This window comes from Otolemur garnettii, unplaced genomic scaffold (assembly GCF_000181295.1).
Source record: "Otolemur garnettii isolate 467f Iridium unplaced genomic scaffold, OtoGar3 scaffold00024, whole genome shotgun sequence".
In the NCBI taxonomy this organism is placed as follows: domain Eukaryota; kingdom Metazoa; phylum Chordata; class Mammalia; order Primates; family Galagidae; genus Otolemur; species Otolemur garnettii.
Window position 1 is genome coordinate 8,114,740 of NW_003852419.1, and position 19,085 is coordinate 8,133,824.

General features: G+C 38.3%; 1 protein-coding gene across 8 annotated transcripts in view; it reads right to left on the minus strand.

Annotated features, from left to right (window-relative positions):
* Positions 1-204: 204 nt before the first annotated feature.
* The window catches only part of NRXN1 (neurexin 1), a 690,023-nt gene continuing 671,142 nt past the window's right edge, over positions 205-19,085 (minus strand). For all 8 annotated transcript variants that reach the window (XM_023512121.1, XM_023512126.1, XM_023512122.1 and 5 more), the window contains one exon: positions 205-3,589. In XM_023512121.1, coding sequence (XP_023367889.1) covers positions 3,282-3,589 — 308 coding nt within the window. In that variant the 3' untranslated portion in view covers positions 205-3,281. The remainder of the gene's footprint in view (positions 3,590-19,085) is intronic.

The window sequence follows — 19,085 nt, forward strand, 5'->3', positions numbered from 1 at the left end:
AACAAATGTGAACAAAGATACATTTAGTTGTTGCATCTGTAAGTGTATGAATGTAGAGATGTTTAATAAATAATAAAATTCAGAAAAAAACAATCCAAATTCTTCCTCTGCTTGTATAAGGCAGGTCTTCCCTTCCAATGCAGTCTTCCTTACTTGTATGACACATGGTGCCGCATGTAATTTTTTAAATCAATAAATCCACAGTTGTATTAAGAAATATTTTATTAACAAAACAGTAAATTCCACTTGCTTAGCATTTCCATTAATGGATAAATTGGCCTTGCAACAGAAAAACAGAAACAAAAACAAAAAAACAAAGAAAACCCCCTTAGATACCCAATCACACAAAACACTAGAAGGGTGGGGTCCTGTGGCCTTTCTCCGATGTCTTAGGAATTGACCACTTCACATGTTATTGAAGTATTTGTCTTGTTTTAAAAAGTTAACATATTATGTGGATACAAAAGAAGCATACTCAATCAGAAAAGTTACAGTCTAGAGATGTAATCAGGTTTATGCCAGGTAGCGTGAAATCCTCTATTAACTGCAAACTCTGCATGAATCCCGATACATTTGGTTTGAAAATAATGGGCATTTTATCCAAGTCATTTTCTCTCCCTAACTCATGGTTCTCTCTTTTCTTTCTCCATTTTCAGGAAAAAAAAATACCAAACTGCTTGACTTTGTGTAGGCCAATAACAGTAGAAATATTTTTACTGGTAATACATGCATATAAGATTATATCTTTGCATGTAATATTAAAATTTATTCTGGGAAGAAACATTGAAGGCAAACATCATGTTTCATAGATATACTGCTTGAAAATACCATTGTTTGATTTATTTTCTATCACATTTTAGAATCTTTCTAGATGAAAACTCATTCTGGTTTAAGACGTCAAATGGAAAAGCAACAAATTAAAAAAAATTTAATACGTGAATTAGTGGTTTTAAATTTCCCTTTTTATCTCACTGGCTTTCCCTGAGTAAGACTGAATGAGAAGGGGGGAAAAAAGACATGTGAATTCTTTGACCTGGCAAATTAAAACAAGATAAAAACCAAAAGCAGATGTAAAGGATATCAACTTTTAGTTTTACACCTTCTACTTTCTGGGTTATGAACAACTTAAGAGTCTTCATACACAACAATTCCTTGGCAACCAGACACGGGTGATTTGCTGTAAATTGTATGTACTTCTTAAGTGCTGTACATCTGAAATCCAGGCCACTTCCTGGATACTGTAGTCATCAACTAAAATATCACAGAGATGTTTTGTCTTTGTTGGTCAAAGCTAATTGTAAAGGTATTCATCTCTTCCATGAAAATTAATATCATTCTTTGAGAGGATGTTGGAGTAACGCAACCAACTTCTACTGAAGCATCACTTTGCAATCTAACAATCCATTTCATTTGCCTTACGTTCTCCTACTCACCATTTATTGCTAAGACATCATTGAAACAGTGTGCAAAAACAAGTGTATAATCTATTGTTTTCTACTATATGATATGTTAAACTAAAACTATATTTAATGATACATATGTAAAACCATAGTTAATGTTAAAACATAGTCAGTGATCAACAGATCGAGAGTGATGGTTTTAAGTGGGTAGTAATACAGAATCAGAAATTATTGAAAATACTTTCCTCGTTGAGAACGTGTTTACTTTCCAGAAATGTTGATCATGCACATCAGGTTCAGAGAATAGAGATATTATTTTATTAGAAACAAACTTTTCAATTGCAACAGCCAGAGTTAAGGTGTAGATTAACCAATTTTGCTTCCATAACCTGCCCACATAATGGTTCATATTCATGCAGCAGTATACTGGATGATATTCTATTTGATTAGAAAAGGTTGTATTTCATTAGCGACTAAAATCTTCTTGGGGATTCCTGGGAGCAAGATCTCGGTGAAGTGAATCCCTTCATTTGCCATCAGTACCTTGGCACAACTATCTTCCTTTCTGCTTTTCAATTGGTCAGAAAATATTTGCTACTATACGCATGTTTGGGTCTTCCATCATATCTGGTGGATTCGTGTGGGGATGTGTGTGTGTGTGTGTGTGTGTATGTGAAAGTATGTGGGAACGTGAGTACTTGGGGGCAAAAATAGTATAAGATATACTATATGTATACATTTTACCTTCTAATTCACACCTTTCATACAAATACTAAAACTTAATTGCAACAGAATGAAGGCTGTACATGTAAGAAAAAGGCTGAGTTTTTTTATATACATTCATACATATCTTTCTTAGAATAAACACTACACTGTAATTTTTAAAAAAAAAATTAAAGTAATTGTGGCAATTTATAATGGTGGCAAAAAAAAAAAAAAAAAAACAACCTGAAATCATTGTTGCTCTGATGTCATAAAACTCCCTCTACTTAGCAACACTTATAACATTGAATTTACCAAAAAATGGCTGGAGAGCAGAGATATATTTTGCATTTTCTATACAACAGGCTATAAAACGTCACTTATCACAGTCCAGAAAGCACACAGAGATGGATTTTATATAAACATATGTAATAACATAGTAAGCGTGCATGAAAATTTCCCAATGATTGCATCTATGCCCTCTTGTTTGTGTTTTGAAATTTTTTTGTGTGAAAATGTGCCTTATATTTCACATTTTTGAAAATAAGGCCTCCATACTTTTCTTTTCCTCTCTTAACAACCAGAAAGGGGCTTTTCGAATGTGTTACGACACAAGTCTTCAAAAAAGCCAGCACTTTGTTTCAAAGTTCCAAGTTCCAACCACCACTCCAGTTGCACCAGGCTGCAAACGCTTAAAGGTTTGCAGGTCGAGTCACCCAAAAGGACAGTCTTCTCCGGCCATCGGACTCACTGACTTCTCAGGGAAGCACTAGCACTTTGGCTAAATCCAGGATCATAGGTAGCTTCTTTTTTGTGTGTTCTGTTCTGTGTTGTTGTTTTGTGTTGTGCCTCGATGTTTAATACTCCTTTGCTTTATGAATGCGTGCGGCCATCACTGTCTTTCAGGAATGTTCCAGCAACATAAAGACAGGCAGAGTAAATGAAAACACTGTGAATGTTAGGGAATTGATTGGCCCCCGTTTTTATTTTTTTTTTCTTTTTTTGAGAAACAAGAGCATAAGATACTTGTTTTTATTTTTTAAAAAGTCTTTCCTTCCTGATTGCATTCCCTGTCTTCTTTTGTATGTGCTTCATAAAAAGGAAAGTAAATAAGTTTATATTATGTCTCAGATAAAATGAAGACTATTTCTATACAGGTGTCCACTGAAGATCTTGGGATCAGACGTAATACTCTTTATCCTTGTTTTTCTTATTTTTGTTGGCGCTTTTCGCACTGCTGGGTTGTTTCTCCTTTACAACTGCCCCGTTAGACTGTGCTGAGTTACTGATGTAGTTTCGACTCTCGTCCACATGGTATGAGCCTTCATCCCGGTTCCTGTACTTGTACATGGCATAGAGGAGGATGAGGATGCACAAGGCGGCAGCGGCTACTATCCCAACGACCATGCCCGTGGTGCTGCTGGACTCCCGGATCACTTCTGCCGAGCCTGGGTATGACTCTCTCCCTCCTGCTCGGGTTGGGTTGGCTATGGGAAAGAGGATGAGAACAAACACAGCGTGACTGTTGAGTTCACTGAATGTCAGAGAGCTACATTAATACTTAGGCCTAAGGGAAGAGGCCTACTGCTAAAGGAAACGTATTCTGCTGTCAAATGTGGTGATCCCCATGCCTCGTGGTCCCTATAACTAAGGAGTGCACTGAAAGGTTCGGGGAGAGATGTCTTACCACCTTTTCTTTCTCACACATCAATTGTGTTAACAGGGTCTTGTAACCTTAGACCCAAAGAAACTCCAATTAGCTCTAAAGGGTCACGTTGGTGGGGTAGGTGAAAAAACACAAATTAAACATGGCAAACAAAATCAAAACTACCCTATGCTACAGTATTAGAGGGAATCAATATGAGAATCAAATTGAGGCCGCTCTAAAACACTTAGGTCTAACTTAGAGAATCAGGACAATTGAATTTAAGATACTTTACTAATCAGCCTATCTTGTAATGAGTGTAGTATTGAACAATCATATTGTCCAGGCATTTAATATAGCCTACCTGGTATTTAAAGTATATTTTTCTTCCCACCTTTATGAACTAAAACAAAACTAATTTTCTTTTTTGTTCTTGTGGTTGTTGGAGATTTATTTTCTTGCCTAAGTACAAATGTATTTTATTTATTCACTGTAAGTGGCTGAGTGATCCCCAAAGCTAAACGTTAGAGGAGACAGTATAGTCTTTCTCAGTTGTAAATATCTTCTAGAATGGTTTTGGGCACAAACTCAGTACTATCCGATAAATATTGATATAAGACTAACTAGCCTCAATTTATTCCACTGACAAAACCTTCACCCAATCTTCCCAAAGTATAAAACAAAGGCTCTCAGATATAAGCAATGGATTACAGGGTACCTGGTCAGACCCCGAAATTCACCTTAGATATGAAAGAAAAGGCCTGAGATTTACCTAGTAGTTATGCTGTCAGATGCTCTTTTCCTCTACATACAAATCTTTTCTTCTTGATATATATATATATATATTTTTTGTTTTGTTTTGTTTTTGTTTTTTCCTGAGACATGGTCTTACTTCTTTGCCCCACTAGAGTATAGTGGTGTCATCACAGCTCACTGCAACCTCCCTCTCTTGGACTACAGGCATACACCACCATGCCTGGCTAATTTTTCTATTTTTTGTAGACATGGGGTCTCCCTCTTACTCAGGCTGTTCTCAAATGCCTGGCCTCAAACAATCCTCCTCCTTCAGCCTCCTAGCCACCACACCTAGCCAAAACTTTTCTCTTTGAAGAATAGGAACTGTAGGGAAACAAGATTCTATCCCATCTTGATCTTAGGCCATTTTCATCTGTGGATTGTGCTTCCTGTCTTTGCTAGAATCTCCATTCTCTCCCTTATCTTATAGAAAAATACTACTTTTCAGATTAACTGGATTAAAAACGCTATAACTTTAAAAACATTATTCCTCATAAATTATGTAAAATGAATTCAAAAAAATCTTAAGATTATATATGTGTTAGATTATGAATGTCTATGTGTGTACACATAAATACACACACCCTGGGAATTAAAAATACAGTAAGACTAAAATTGTGGGGTTTTTTAATTGCTATCAGACCTCATTTAGGAGTTTTTAACATTTCTACAATAGCTCCTGTTAATTACTCAAAATCACTTACCCACCATACAGCTCTATACTGCCTTGTCATTCCACTTTCAAATATCACCAAGCTTCTTCTGCCTAAAAGTGGATTTCTGCTGTCATTTCCATTTTCATCCCAGACTGAAGCCTTAACATGCAGTCACTTCCAGTCTCACAGCAGCAACATGCTATGATCTAGAGCTACCAAATGTAGCCGATGAAACCTTTTTAGGCTGAATCTGTCACTGCTTGTTTTACAAAAGCCCACGTAATGTTGCTGAATAAAAGGCCTTGACGTTGCTTCTGTGGCCGGGGTAGCAGGAAACAAAGACTATAATCCACTGTATTTGATTACAGGAAATTAATTTCCTCTTATGAAGAATAGAACCCACTGCGGTAACTCTGTCACTACCTGACAAACCAAAGGCGGCACTTTCTCCTTTAAATACAATCATCTTTGCCAAAGTGTGCCACTTAGCTCAGCTGCTAACTTGCACTCACTGACAACTTGCATTTTTGCAGACTGTGCTCTTAATACGGTGTCGCAAGCACTAAAAAAGAAACCGTATTTAAATATTACCTAAATCATTTGTTCCCACACGAGGGAATGTTTCATTTTAAATACATTTTCACAATTATCTCATTCTTCTGTCAAAAGGAAATATGGAGAATGGAGAAACAATTTTAACCATTTAGCTCATGATAGTAAAACTCAACAATTGTAATGGGAGTCACAGTTTATGTTCTCTATGCTAAGAATATGTATGTAAGGCAACACGGGGCATGACAGGATAAAGGAATATATGGGCGAAAGTTCTTCCAATTAGGACTCGGTATCATAAATGAACTATTTATTTTCATCTGCTCAAAATATTTCTGAAATGTCTTCAAAACAACTGTGACTACAGCACACAACAGATTTGTGTAAAACAAAAACAACATAACAAAGACCATAGAAATACCTCAATTTGTGGCATATATTTGATAAACATTTCCTGTTTAAGAAAAATACTTATCTTTTTTTTCAACACCAGACAAAATGTTACTTAAGTCACAGTAGACCCCAAAATATCTCTATGGAATCCCCATGTAAAAATTCTAGACCTTGTGTTTTTAAAGTAACCTGCCAAAAATAAAAACAAACCAAAACTAAAATCTAAATTCAAGAAACATTTTATCCTTTCTTCCTTATTCACACTTACATTTTAACAACCATCGCAAGTATCATTATAGATCTGCTTGAAATATATAGTTGCTTCCATATCTAACTAGTTAATATATTTTTTTTCTATTTAAGCTTCAAATCTGAAGGCCAGTGTATTTTTTCTTGACTTTAATTCTAAGATCAGATGTATCTGTGTATTAATGGGATATAAGAGCTACAGCAATTTAAATATTTTCAGGAATACCAAATGTTTCACTTTTTGTCACTAATGCTTTACTTAGATGAGCACTGATAAACCTAAAGAAATGACATATTAATATAAAGAAAAGTATAAATGACCATTAAGGTTAAATGCCTTCTTATTCAATTTATTCCAAAAGTTATTTTTTTAAAAAAAGAAATATAATTATCTCTTAGCCATTTATGACGATGCAAAAAGAAAAAGAGGAATTTAATCATAAAAATTCATAATGAATTTGTGTATTTCATGGAATTGAGAATTTTGGATTCCCTTAACATGCCGTAACTAACTAAAATGAGATCTTTTCAGAAGTAAAACAATCTACAATATAGTTTTTAACAATGCGAAAAAGTGAATGAATGACCTAAAATGTACTTTTATCTCTCTTCTCCTTCTTGGAGCATATGATGAAACACATCATAAACAGATGAGACGATAAAGAGGAGGAACTAATAAAGGAAGGCACAGCCTGTTAGCTGTAAGTCGTCAGGTGGTGAATGTGGAAAGTTAACTCGGATTCTCTGCGGATTCTCTGCATAACTAAGCGCTCGAGCCAGTTCATTATCCTGGGCCCAGCAGCACAAGGAGTCCAGATCAAAGGAGACTCAGCAGGACTGATGTTACCCTTCCAGTGAGGGGAGAACACTTTAATGGCAGCAGGAAGGCTTTTGACTTTTGTTGGTACTTTTGCTTCAGAAGCCTCTGATTTTACTAGCAAAGGACAAAGAACTGTCATACGGGTTAGGAAATCTTTCCTATTTATATTCCCTTCCTTCATATTCACCTAACCAAATGGTTATGGAAAAATACTTGGGTCTTATGCACTGATCATCAGCACTGGTAATCTCATGCACTGATAACCTTAAGCGGCAGCACTCAAACTATTTGGTACCAAGGACAGGTTTCATGGAAGACAATTTTTCTAAGGACAGGGGTTGGGGTTGGGGTTGGGAGCATGCTGTGTTGAAGGGGGATAGGACAGGAGGCAGAGCTCAGGTGGTGATGTAAGTGATGGGGGAAGGCTATTGACGGGAATCTTTTTGGCACCAAGAATAGGTTTCGTGGAAACTAATTTTTCCATGGGATAGGAGGTGAAGCTTGGGCAGTGATGCTGTACCACCGGGTTCCTAACAGGCCACAGACCACTATCTGTGGCCAGGTGTTGGGCACTTAACCTCATAGGACAAATGAAAAGTAGCTTTCAAGGCTTCCTCTCTTCTAACATTTGGCAGGATCTAAAGGTCTCTAGAAATGTTCCGCATGGTATGCTTTCGCCCACTAGATTTAGCAGGAATCTTTTATGCTAGCTCTACGAGTTTTTGTGTTTTTCCATTTTCTAATTAATATTGTGATTATTTAGGTAGGCATAAGCTTTCAAGTGTTAGAATGGTTATTAACATATTTCCAGATTATACTCTAAAATAATTTATTCATATGTGACAATTCATTGTGGAAAACGCACACTCAATGCAAAAAGGGCATATTCTGGTGTCTGGTCATATAGAAGGAGTAATGGATTCAACTGTTGTTCTGCAAAAAAAAAAAATTAAATCCTAAAAATTTTAACTTCTCCATAGGTTTGCTGAGATAATTATTTTACACTATCACAACTGGAAAGAACATTACCCTGACATGTGTTTTTCCTTCTATTTTGACAGCCTTTGGTACTGTATCTGTGAAAGAATATCAGATCACCAAATAAAAATTTAGATTCAGGTAATGCAATGGGACAAGCATGTTGAAGAGACACTTTAAATTTAGCACAGAGTGGAGAGGGCTGTTTGGGGCAGCCTTCCTGTCTTACCAGCCCCTTGGGCCCTCCAAACACTCCTCCACCCTTTTTTCTATTCTCCCTTCCACTTTTCCTCCCTCCTTGTTTCTCCCCGCTCCTCTCCCAGATCCGGAATTATCCACGGAGGTGGCCCTCAGAGAGCATAGCTCTCATGTCCCTCCCCATTCCCAGGGAAATGAAGGAGGTCAGGACAGCAAGGGTCAGGACTCTTTGCCTTTTGAGGTCAGTGCATCACTCAGCAAAACATACAATAAACAACACAATGTAACTCCAAGTTCCTAATTTCAGATCACATTATAAAATAATCCTTGCTATTGAAAATATTTAAATGTGATTATTTCACTGGAATAACATTTGTGTTTTATCTTACCATGATTACTTTAAAATGTAACTTCCTTTTTTAAAATTACTTTTTTATTTCAAAATATTAAAGGGGTACAAAAAGCTACAAAATGTTTCTGTTACCTGGGTAGCTTTTATAATGCTTAAGTCAGGGCGATAAGTGTGCCCGTTACAGTGTTGACTGTACCGTTAGGTAGGTTTTTAACTCGTTGTCTTGTCCCCCACTTAGTTTTATCTAACCTTATTTATAGGTGAAATGACTTGTCACAACAAATAATATTTGATTAATACTTTTAAAACCTTTTGTTGTGCAGATGGTGATATGAGGGACATATTAAGCCATTAAACTTTCATTTAAAGCACATCATTTGACTATACCTAGTCACACATAATACCTGAGTATACACAGATAGGACATATATGGCTTATAATCACTTAGCAAGATGATTTACAATGGAAGTTTTAAGATACGTATTTTTAAATTTTTTTCTATTTTTAATTACTATTATTGGTTTGAAAGGTAAATTTTGAATACTAACAAATTTTCTAAAGAGTTTTGTTTCACTTGGCAAGAAATATGTTTGATATTCTTGGTTATTCTGAGATTGGAAATATTACAGTCAAATGTCATTTAAAAAACTGTTCTTACGTTTTTATGATTTCCCGTGAGAAAGGATGATTATATTTCTAATTCCTATGACATACAGTGAGGATTTGGTGAGTTGTGGGCCCTCAAATTTCTACTGAGGAGCTCATCATGGCGATAACATGCTATCAGCTATTCTTTTTATCACTCAAATTGTCACTTTCCTAAAACTATTTTGTATACTTGAATGGCCTGTTCTTCCATGGCCATCATATTACATTTATGTTGTTTCCAAAGGTAGCTTTCAGGGTGAGAGTGCAGTTTCCAAGCAATTTTCCAGGCTGGTTTTATTTCTTCAAAATAGACTGTTAACATATAGGCATGTTGTCAAACATGCCCTGTCCTATTGAAGATGAATCAAGAGTGTCCCTATATTCTGATGACATGAAAATTGAGCTTTAAGAATTGTAAATAATTACCAGTATTAATAATAAAGAATAAAACATACCAATGCTAAAAATATATATACACAGAGACGGGAAGTGTACATAGTGTATTTCAGATTAGGACGGATATTTAAAGGATCAAAACACTCAATAGTGTCCAATATTTATCATTCTGCGAGCTGACATCATCATATATCTTGCTATACGACGATGCTTTAAAAAAAATGATAATTGGTGAGATATATTTATTGAATTTTTTATTAGTAAGAATCTTTGACTAGTCTTTCTGGTTTCCTTATAGATTAAGCTTAAAGTGATTGATTTTAAATTTCTGTGTCCACCCCATCTAGTGTAAAAAAATAAAGGTGCTTAAAATGATCTCATTACACCAGAGTTCTATACTGTGCCTTAATAGATGGGGAGGTTATTATAATTCTAGGCTAGCCTTGAAAACGGCTCCAGATTTACAGGGGAAGATTGGACTTTTCTAGTACCCAATTTCATTAATACTGTGAAAAGAAAATTGGAATTGTAGGCTCCTGGGGTGTTTGTGAATTGAGATTAGCACAGTTTTTCCCCCATCTCCGAAGAAGAAAATACAAAGTTTATTATTTTTCTCATTTCTGTGCTTCAATACGATGTAGGGCAAAAGAAACAATTATGATGTGATCATTCACAAGAAGGCGTGCTTCATGCCACATTTGTAGGAAGGCAGGTACATGATTTCTATTCCATGCATTCATTCAACTCATGCTGTGGTCTCGTTAGAAGTCACTGATGCTGGATGTTTCCAATCCCTTCTATTCTCCCCTCCCACCAATGCCACCCATGCCCTGCACATTCTAAAGTTCACTCCTGCAGGTCAGACAAGAGGCTTGAGAAAGGACATATCTGACACATCTTAGCCCTTCCTCCCAAAATTGGAGATTCAGAAAGAACTTGGAAATCAATGAACCTTTGCCATCTACCTGGCTGCTGGGTCTGACATTTTCCTCTGCTGCTTTGAAAACCACAAAGAGCACATGTTTGAAGGGAAGTGCTGAGACCGAGATGACTGCTGTCTTTTCCAGAAATCTAGGTGTTGCCTGGGAAGGGATGCTGACACATTAAAAACTCATCATGTGCTTTCACAAGAGACAGCCCCAACTAGGACAGGCTGCTACCTCAGATGGCACCACATGGAACAAAAAGGCAATGGACAACCACACCCTGTATGACTCTGGTGACACTGAGGATGAACGGACAGAGAAACATATGCACCTTCTCTGGAGGAAGCCATAGAGTCATGGAACTTACAGAATCCTATTCCTCCTGTATGTTGCAAATAAACTATGTGTCAATAGCTTAGTCAACAGCAAGCTCCATAGACTTTTTACATGGTATCTGTATCTGTGAAGTTTGCATCCACTGTGGTGTTTACTTAAGAATGTGCCTGCTGCTCTCATGGCCCTTCACAGTTTGCTCACAGCTGCCCACACAAATGTATCTTCCATTTTTTTCAACGAAAGCTACAGTCACAATATTGTTGCTGTTCCCAAGTCCCCACATACCACAAAATCTTTTATCTTTATAGCATACTCATAAGACTTTTTTCTTCCTGTCTATCAAAATAGTATTTAGTCTTGACTTGACTTTAAGACTTGACTTAATGCCCAAGGTTTTAGGACGTTTCCTCTAAGAATGTTCCCTCATTGTATGAACAAACACATCGTGCACAGACACATAGTTAATGTTCTAGGGACTGTCACACACTTGACTTCTATGCTCTCCTGGGCCTTCAAACAGAGTGAGGCAAAGAGACAACTGGTGAGGAATCATCCAGTTAAATAGAAAGTAATGGCCAGGATGCTCATGATGAGGGAAAGCTTCAGTGTCACGCAGCAGGAGGACAGAGGGTCCTGATTTCGTCTGGGGAATCAGGAAGACCTTTCTGAGTTTGTCACGTTTATAATGAGACCTGGAGAAGAGAGTCATCAAGTAAAAAGTGGGCAGAAGACTCGACTAATAGAGAACAGCATGTGAACTGACCTCAAGGAAAGAGTTGGCTTTGGGGGAACTAAAGAAAAACCAGAGCGTCTACAGCAGAGTGAGTTTGGGGGGCTATTGGGAAGGTATTTTAAGGGGGATGTGGAATTTATCGCATAGATTGTAGACTATAGAACAAGACATAGATGAAAATTTCAGCATATTTAACTCCAAAAATAATGATTTTACGTGGCAGAGGGTAGCACTAGCAAAGTGAAAGTGCAGATTAGAAAGAAAGTGGGGAACACATTGGTAGTACCTATTATACATAACAGACTAGGAGTAAAGACTTCTCAAATACAAAGAGTGTGTGTCAACTGACATCAAATAAAGGACAAACAACCCACCAGAAGAATGGACAAAAGCATTCACGTGCAAGTAGAGAAGCGGAGCTCTAAGTGTTGGTGAAAATACGAATTCTTCAACTGGTCCTAGGAATTATTCCAACACCATCTATTCACATTAAAATAAATAAAATCCCTCAACCAGATATTACATCACCCATTTTAGTATGAATTATATACTCCTGTGCAATCATCCATAAATGCTTCATTTAAGTATCTTCCTCTCTTTCTGTCTCGATTACTGTTTCTTATGATACCATTTCTCTTTCTTACCAATCCCCCCACCTTCCAACCTCTAATGAAGATTTTCTGACATATTAGAGGAAGAGATTTCTATAAGTTGATACATTTTCAGGAGGAAACCAAGGTAAACGTAAACATTAAGCAAATATAAGAGACCACTCTTATATTATCAAAGTTTAGAGTCAAGGTTCTAATCAAGGGGGGCAAAAGACTGGCATTAACATTGCATATTTCTGTATAAAATATATTTACCTCAATCCTTCCCTAATCTCCAATGTTCCAAATATCTTTACTAAAAGGGATAAATATGATTTTTGATTGCATTAAATCAGAACTCCCTTCTGCTATGCTGGAGAAAATTGGGATAAATGCACATTATTGCAGATATTGTATCTGGTTTCCTTATGCTTCCAGGTTATCTGTCACTTAATCTCAATAACTAACGTCACTACATTATTTCAAGTTAACCAAGTCATCAGTAGTTAGTTTGATTTATCTGGGTGCCTTAGCTACATCAGCATCATCTGACACCCACAGTAATACAAATAGTTGAGAGCTAACTTGCAGCTCTTTTATTCAGTTCAACAGAGTAGTTATAGAAGTTTCCAGAGAACTTTTATTAGAGCCGAAAAGGGTATCACCAATCAAACCAAACTTTCCACAAGGGTCAAGCAGAAGAAAAGCTGTGTCAGCAACAATCGAGAAAATCAGTTTCAAAACTAGAGAGCCCAGAGGGTCTGTGTGGTTGTTTTCATCAAAATGTAACACATTTCAGAAAAGGCAAAATGAGTTCTATTTTGTGAAGTGGATGATTCTCTTTATTACTGATTTCTGCTTAACCAAGATCCCTACCAAAATAGCTTCTCTTCCTGGGAGCTCATTGACTAAAATACCCAGAAATATATACACTCAGAAATCAACTTTTCTTAAAATGTATTTTACTTTTTTACATATAGAAATATGAAGAACCTATTTTTACACAAAGTTGGGAGAATCATTCCAAGGAATCCTTAAAGCCTGCAACCAGGAATTCTGGGAAACTCAGGTTTAGAGTAAGTTTGAGATGCCATCATGATTATAGCTAGAGTAGCGAGGGGTGTGCATGTGCGTGTGAGAGTATCTGTGTATATGTGAATATTGTAGCATTCCCTCCAATTCTCTCCTAGAAGTTGCTAAAGTTACCTTTTCTTTTTTTCTCATGAACTTATAAGTAAACCTGGGCTTTAGAAGAAGCCCAGGAAAGATTTCATATTTAGGTTTGACTTACATATGTCATTGCATGATCAAAACATTTTCTTAATTTGCTTCCACATATCATTACTGGACTGTCAACAGACTTTCAAGATGGCTACTGTAACTCCTGACACATTGCAACACCTAAATTTCTTATTTAGTTGACACCTATTACTATTACTCTTTATGATTACATGGTAGTCTCCTGTGCTGTGCACTTTACACACATTATCTAACTTACTGCTCACAACAGCTCTGGGTGTAGGTCTTATCAATTCTATACAGGAAAGAAACCAAGTCTCAAAGAGGTTAGATTACTTTGGCTTCATAAGTAGCACAGCCAAAATTCAAACCCAGGTCGGTCTATGGCTGTTACAATTTTAAACATACGATGTATCTGCACTTATACTGAAGAACGATTTGTTATTATTTTCAATTTTATTTCTGTGCTCTAAGCAGAGGTCCAGTTCTACTCCTTCCAGCCACATTCCACTTCCCCTGCTGCCATCCATCTGTCCTTTACTGTAGGAGTTGACATCCCTACAGAATCTTAGCAAAGCATTGGGGAGTGGTAACAAGAATATTGGATATAGAATTTAGTTGTAGTCCTGGCCCTGCACCTAACTTGTTGAGTAACAGTTGGCAATTCATTATCGTCTGCTAACATTTATTTTCAGAAACATGATGATGATACTTATTCACCCCTCTGCCAGGTCACTGTGAGGATCAGATTCAGTAGGAGCTTAAATGTGAAAGTGCTCTGAGACGGACAGAAAGCTTTGTAAAAATGGTGATGGTTTGATTCTCTTTCCCTGTGTCCTCCGTGCAAAAGACTGTAAATCGTCAGCTGTCCTGAGAATTAGACAATTCTACAATACGTGCTACCCACCATGGCTCAATCAATTTTGGGTGGCAGTGACCACTGAGGGCATTATCTCCTGAAGTTAGCTGTGTGTGAGGACTTCTCTTCAATGACCAGAGGCCTTGTGAATTCAGGTGGCAAAACAGCCATGGACACGGAGGCACACATTGTTTCAGGCCATTAATTGTGGCACTGCGTGTGGAGCTTGTTTTTGTTTATCTGTGAAACATTCTACCTTTAGTGGATCTCTGGCCCCTGTGGTTGGAGTGAATTAAATTTCTTCCTCTGCCAAATTTCATTATGATAGTTTATGGTTTTCAGTGTCATAAAATCAATCATCCAAGTCTACTTTTTGGTAATAAATAGCTGACAGCAAGGCTTATTATCTCAAAAATAACAATTTTAGAAAGAAGCTCTAAACCCTAATCAAAAGAGTTATTAAGTAAATTGTTTTCTGTCCTTCCTTCTCTGCTCTGGAATTCCACAGTGTACTCTGGATGGAATCCAAAGTAAAGTTTCTACGGCAGAGTTGTGTGCTGGGCCCTTGGGGCATCCCTCCTCAACCAGGGCCTCCACATGGCTTCGCTTTACAGATAATGGGGCAGTGTGCAGTTTTCCCTGATTCAAAACTGGGTCTGTTCACTTTGCGCGATGATTTCTATACTCTTGTCATGAAGCTACAGCTGTTGCAATTTTCTTTTGTTGTGAACAGATCATATTCTTTTTGGCAAAAGTGCAATAGCTAAGGTGAAAGATTAGACAGCTTCCCCTCTGAGCCCATTACAGGGAAGCATGTCAAGCCTTGAATTAGGAAATATAGGAGACACATCTAAGGCGAGATGCGGGCAGGGAGCTGTGTGAGTCTGGATGCCTGGTAGGTCATGCTGCCAAGAGTATTCCTGAGTATCTTAGGAGAAAGAACAAGGGGCTCATAAAAGAAAGCAGGAAAATTAATCATTTCTTCTTTCAAAAACACTCTCTCTTTTTAGGAAAAAAAAAAGCATAAATTGTTTTCCTCCAAAAATAAGAATAGCAGATGATCTGTGTTCTCCTCCCACCACAGCAACATAAATTTATCCAGCTGAAGCACTGCTCTTGTCTTACCAGTTTCAGTGGTTACTGAGAAAAGTTTTATGTGGATAGAATTTAGAAACATGCTTAAAAACCATCTAGATGTTAAAGTGTCTTAGGCCAAGTTAATTACAATGTGTCCAGCAGGTGCTTTGTGCTGGGGTTCTGAAACCATCTAGTACAGTGGTTCGCAATCTTCCTCATGCCGTGCCCTTTAATACAGTTCCTTTGAGTCATGAGCCACAGGGTGAAAACCGCTGATTGAGTATCTGAATTTCTGGGTCTCCAGCAATGCTTGGGGAATTCACCAGGATGTCTTGAATAGAGTTTCTGTCCTTTTCAGGCTCTCTTCTTCTCCTTCAGGGATTCCCTATAATTCAAATATTCCTGTGTGGTACAGTCCCATCTCTCTCTCAGAGAAAGCTCTGCTTTTATTCTCTTCTTTTCCTGCCTCTTTGAATGTTTGGATTAGTTCAAAAGTCTTGTCTTCCTCTGAGATTTTTTCTTCTCTGTGTCCTGCTCCAGCGCTGAGACTCCCTACCGTGTTTTGTACTTCTTAGAAAGCCTCTTTCAATTCCTTGAACTCTGCTCTATCCTTCCTAATTCTGTCCAGGTCCTCCGTGACTCTGTTTTTAATTTCACTGATTTCTTGAGACGGGTTTTGGACTTCCTTTTGGATTTCTTTTCCTATCTTCTCCTCAATTCCATTCATCTTATCTGCCATCCATATTCTGAATTCTATTTCTGTCACTTCAACAATTTCTCTGTGGATGGTATTTTCAGCTCTATCTCCCTTGTAATCTCTTGGAGGAGTCGATCTCCTGTGATTTTGCATGTTGCCAGGATTCTTATGCTGATCTCTCTCTATTTTCAGTTTGTTTATATGTTTATTATACATCTAAGCTGGATGTTAGGTTGTCCCTAAATTGTTACTGTGAGATAATCTAGTTGGGGTCCCTGAGGCAGCACCCAGAAGGCCTGTTTGAAGGCTGAAACTGGTGGGCTGAAGTCAGATCCAGAGGCCCCAGGACGCGGCTCCCCTTCACCACTGACTGTTTGAAAGAAGTGTTGCCTACACCTGTGGCCCTTCCTGCACACAGTCTCCTGAACTCCTTGAAGGGGCGGCAGCCTGTGAGGGTCCCTGAGAACTAGCCTTGCTTTCTCCAGGCTGCATGGAGTGGGGCTGGGGTAAGACTTTAGCGGATGCCCTAGGTGGAAGCTCCTGCACAGCCAGCCCGACTGTTCCAGCCAAAGATACAGGCCCCATACCAATGGATTTAAAAAAAAAAAAAAAAAAAGGCCAGCCCCTGTTTTGGCCAAAGTCCTGACCACAACTGATTCAAAATGCAGGAGCTTTTGCCTGTGGTTGGGGAAGGAAGATCCCTGGGTGGCCATCTGCTTTCCCAGCATTCCTGGAGCCAGGTCACCCTCTCCAACTCAGCAGGAGGGGACTGGGGGCCCATCCTCCAGGAGGGGCCTGCTGGGCATAGATGCCAGGCAGAGCAGCTCCAGAGGGTGGGGAGAGATCCCTCTTGCAGGAGGGAGACTCAGCGGAGATTCCTCTCCTCTACGTGAGCGTAGATGAGGTACAATTGAGCAGCAGGGGGCAGTTGCTGCCACACACCTTAGGGGAGCAGGGCCTGCCTCTCTTCTCCCATAGTGGGCTAAGGATCCCGTCACTTGCATAAAATTGTTCACTGTTCTTCCAGGCAGGATAGGGACCCAGAGAAGGATATTCTAGGTGCAGGGAAACTGAGAATTATTTGTCTTTGTGGCAGTCTCAGGTGGAGTGAGAGATCCCTATGTTTCACTGCAGGCTGAGAGCCCCCCAAGTAGGGGAGGGTCCCCCTTCCCCATACCCAGTCTGGCTGCTCAATAACCACCCTCTCTTCTCTTCTTTCCTCCTTATCGTCCTCATTCTCAGTTTGTCTCCATGGAGCTCTCAGCACCTTGATTTTTTTTCTCCTTGTGATCTACCTGTCAATTTCAACTACTCCAAGTTTCTTTCAGACCAATTTTCCTCCTTCTGTACGGGAGCTTCTGCAGAAAGCTGCCCCTGGTCAGCCATCCTGCCCCCTCCTAGATGTGAAAGTGTCAACTGCTAACACTTCTCCTTGTTTGGGGGTATAGATTTATTTCCTTTAATGACATGGTTTACAGCCTAATCTGCTAGTATTACTAATAAAAGCTAATTTATATTATCAAAGTTTTTAAGGGACAGACAATGCTAAGTGCTTTACACGCATTGTCTCATTTTTATTAGTACAATGTCATGAGTATCTAACATTATTCATGTCATTTTGCAGATGCAAAATGTCAAGGACATAGGGCAGCATCTGTGGCTCAAAAGAGTAGGGAACTGGTCCTATATGTCAGAGGTGGCGGGTTCAAACCCAGCCCCAGCCAAAACTGCAAAAAAAAGTCAAGGACACGGAGGTTTGATGATTTGATTCTAATTACACAGCAGGTGGCTGCACTGGGATTTGAACACAGACATTCTGACATCCAATTTACTCAGAGACACAAAAGATCTTAGTGCACTCACAGAGGTGACAACATTAGTACTTCTCTTTCTTTCTGTTAGTTTTTTAATAATGAAACTGATGGCTCTGGCTATACTGGCATCTTTAATACATCATTCTTAACCTGGAAAATTAATAAAGTACTCTTTTCTGTTTTAGTACCAATGCCAGGCTTCTTACAATACTCTGTGGATAGGTAGGGAGCTCCTTACATCAACAACGATCTAATCAGCAAGTCAGTGTGTAGGGCAGGCTAGAGCCAAAGGTGGCATTTGCGGCTCCTCAGAGCACATGAGCCAACAATGAAAGCCTATTGGCTCTTCATGGAGGCAACATGTCATGTACAGTGGCACTTAGAATATGCCGGCTTACACAGGATATTATCTAAGCAAAGTTAATTAATGGGGTACTAGGAGAACGCCACAGGAAGCTAATTTCATTATCAGAACAGGTATTTGATACAAACTGCAAGACAACATGACTGCATGCTTGCTAGATTTCACGTGAAATCTTATAAGAATCTTATATAGATTTATCTCTATAAGAGATATATAAATCTTATATAGATTTGTCTCTATAAGAGATATATAAGTCTTATCTCTATAAGAGATAAATGTACTCTATGCTTTTCTAAATGCACACTACACTTCTCACCTCCAGGTTGGGAAACACTCTACATCTCTTTGCCTCCTTCAGCAGGACATGTCACACCTTACAAAGGCTCTTATTGTATTTAGAATTTCTTTTCTTTTCTTTTTTAAGGTGTTGCAATTTTATTTATTTATTTATTTATTTATTTTTATTGTTGGGGATTCATTGAGGGTACAAGAGACCAGGTTACACTGATTGCATTTGTTAGGTAAAGTCCCTCTTACAATGTGGGTAGGGCTCAGTGGCTCACTCCTGTAATCCTGGCACTCTTGGAGAACAAAATGGGTGGCTTGCTTGAGCTCAGGAGTTCCAGACCAGCCTTGACCAAAAGCAAGACCTGTCTCTAATAAAAA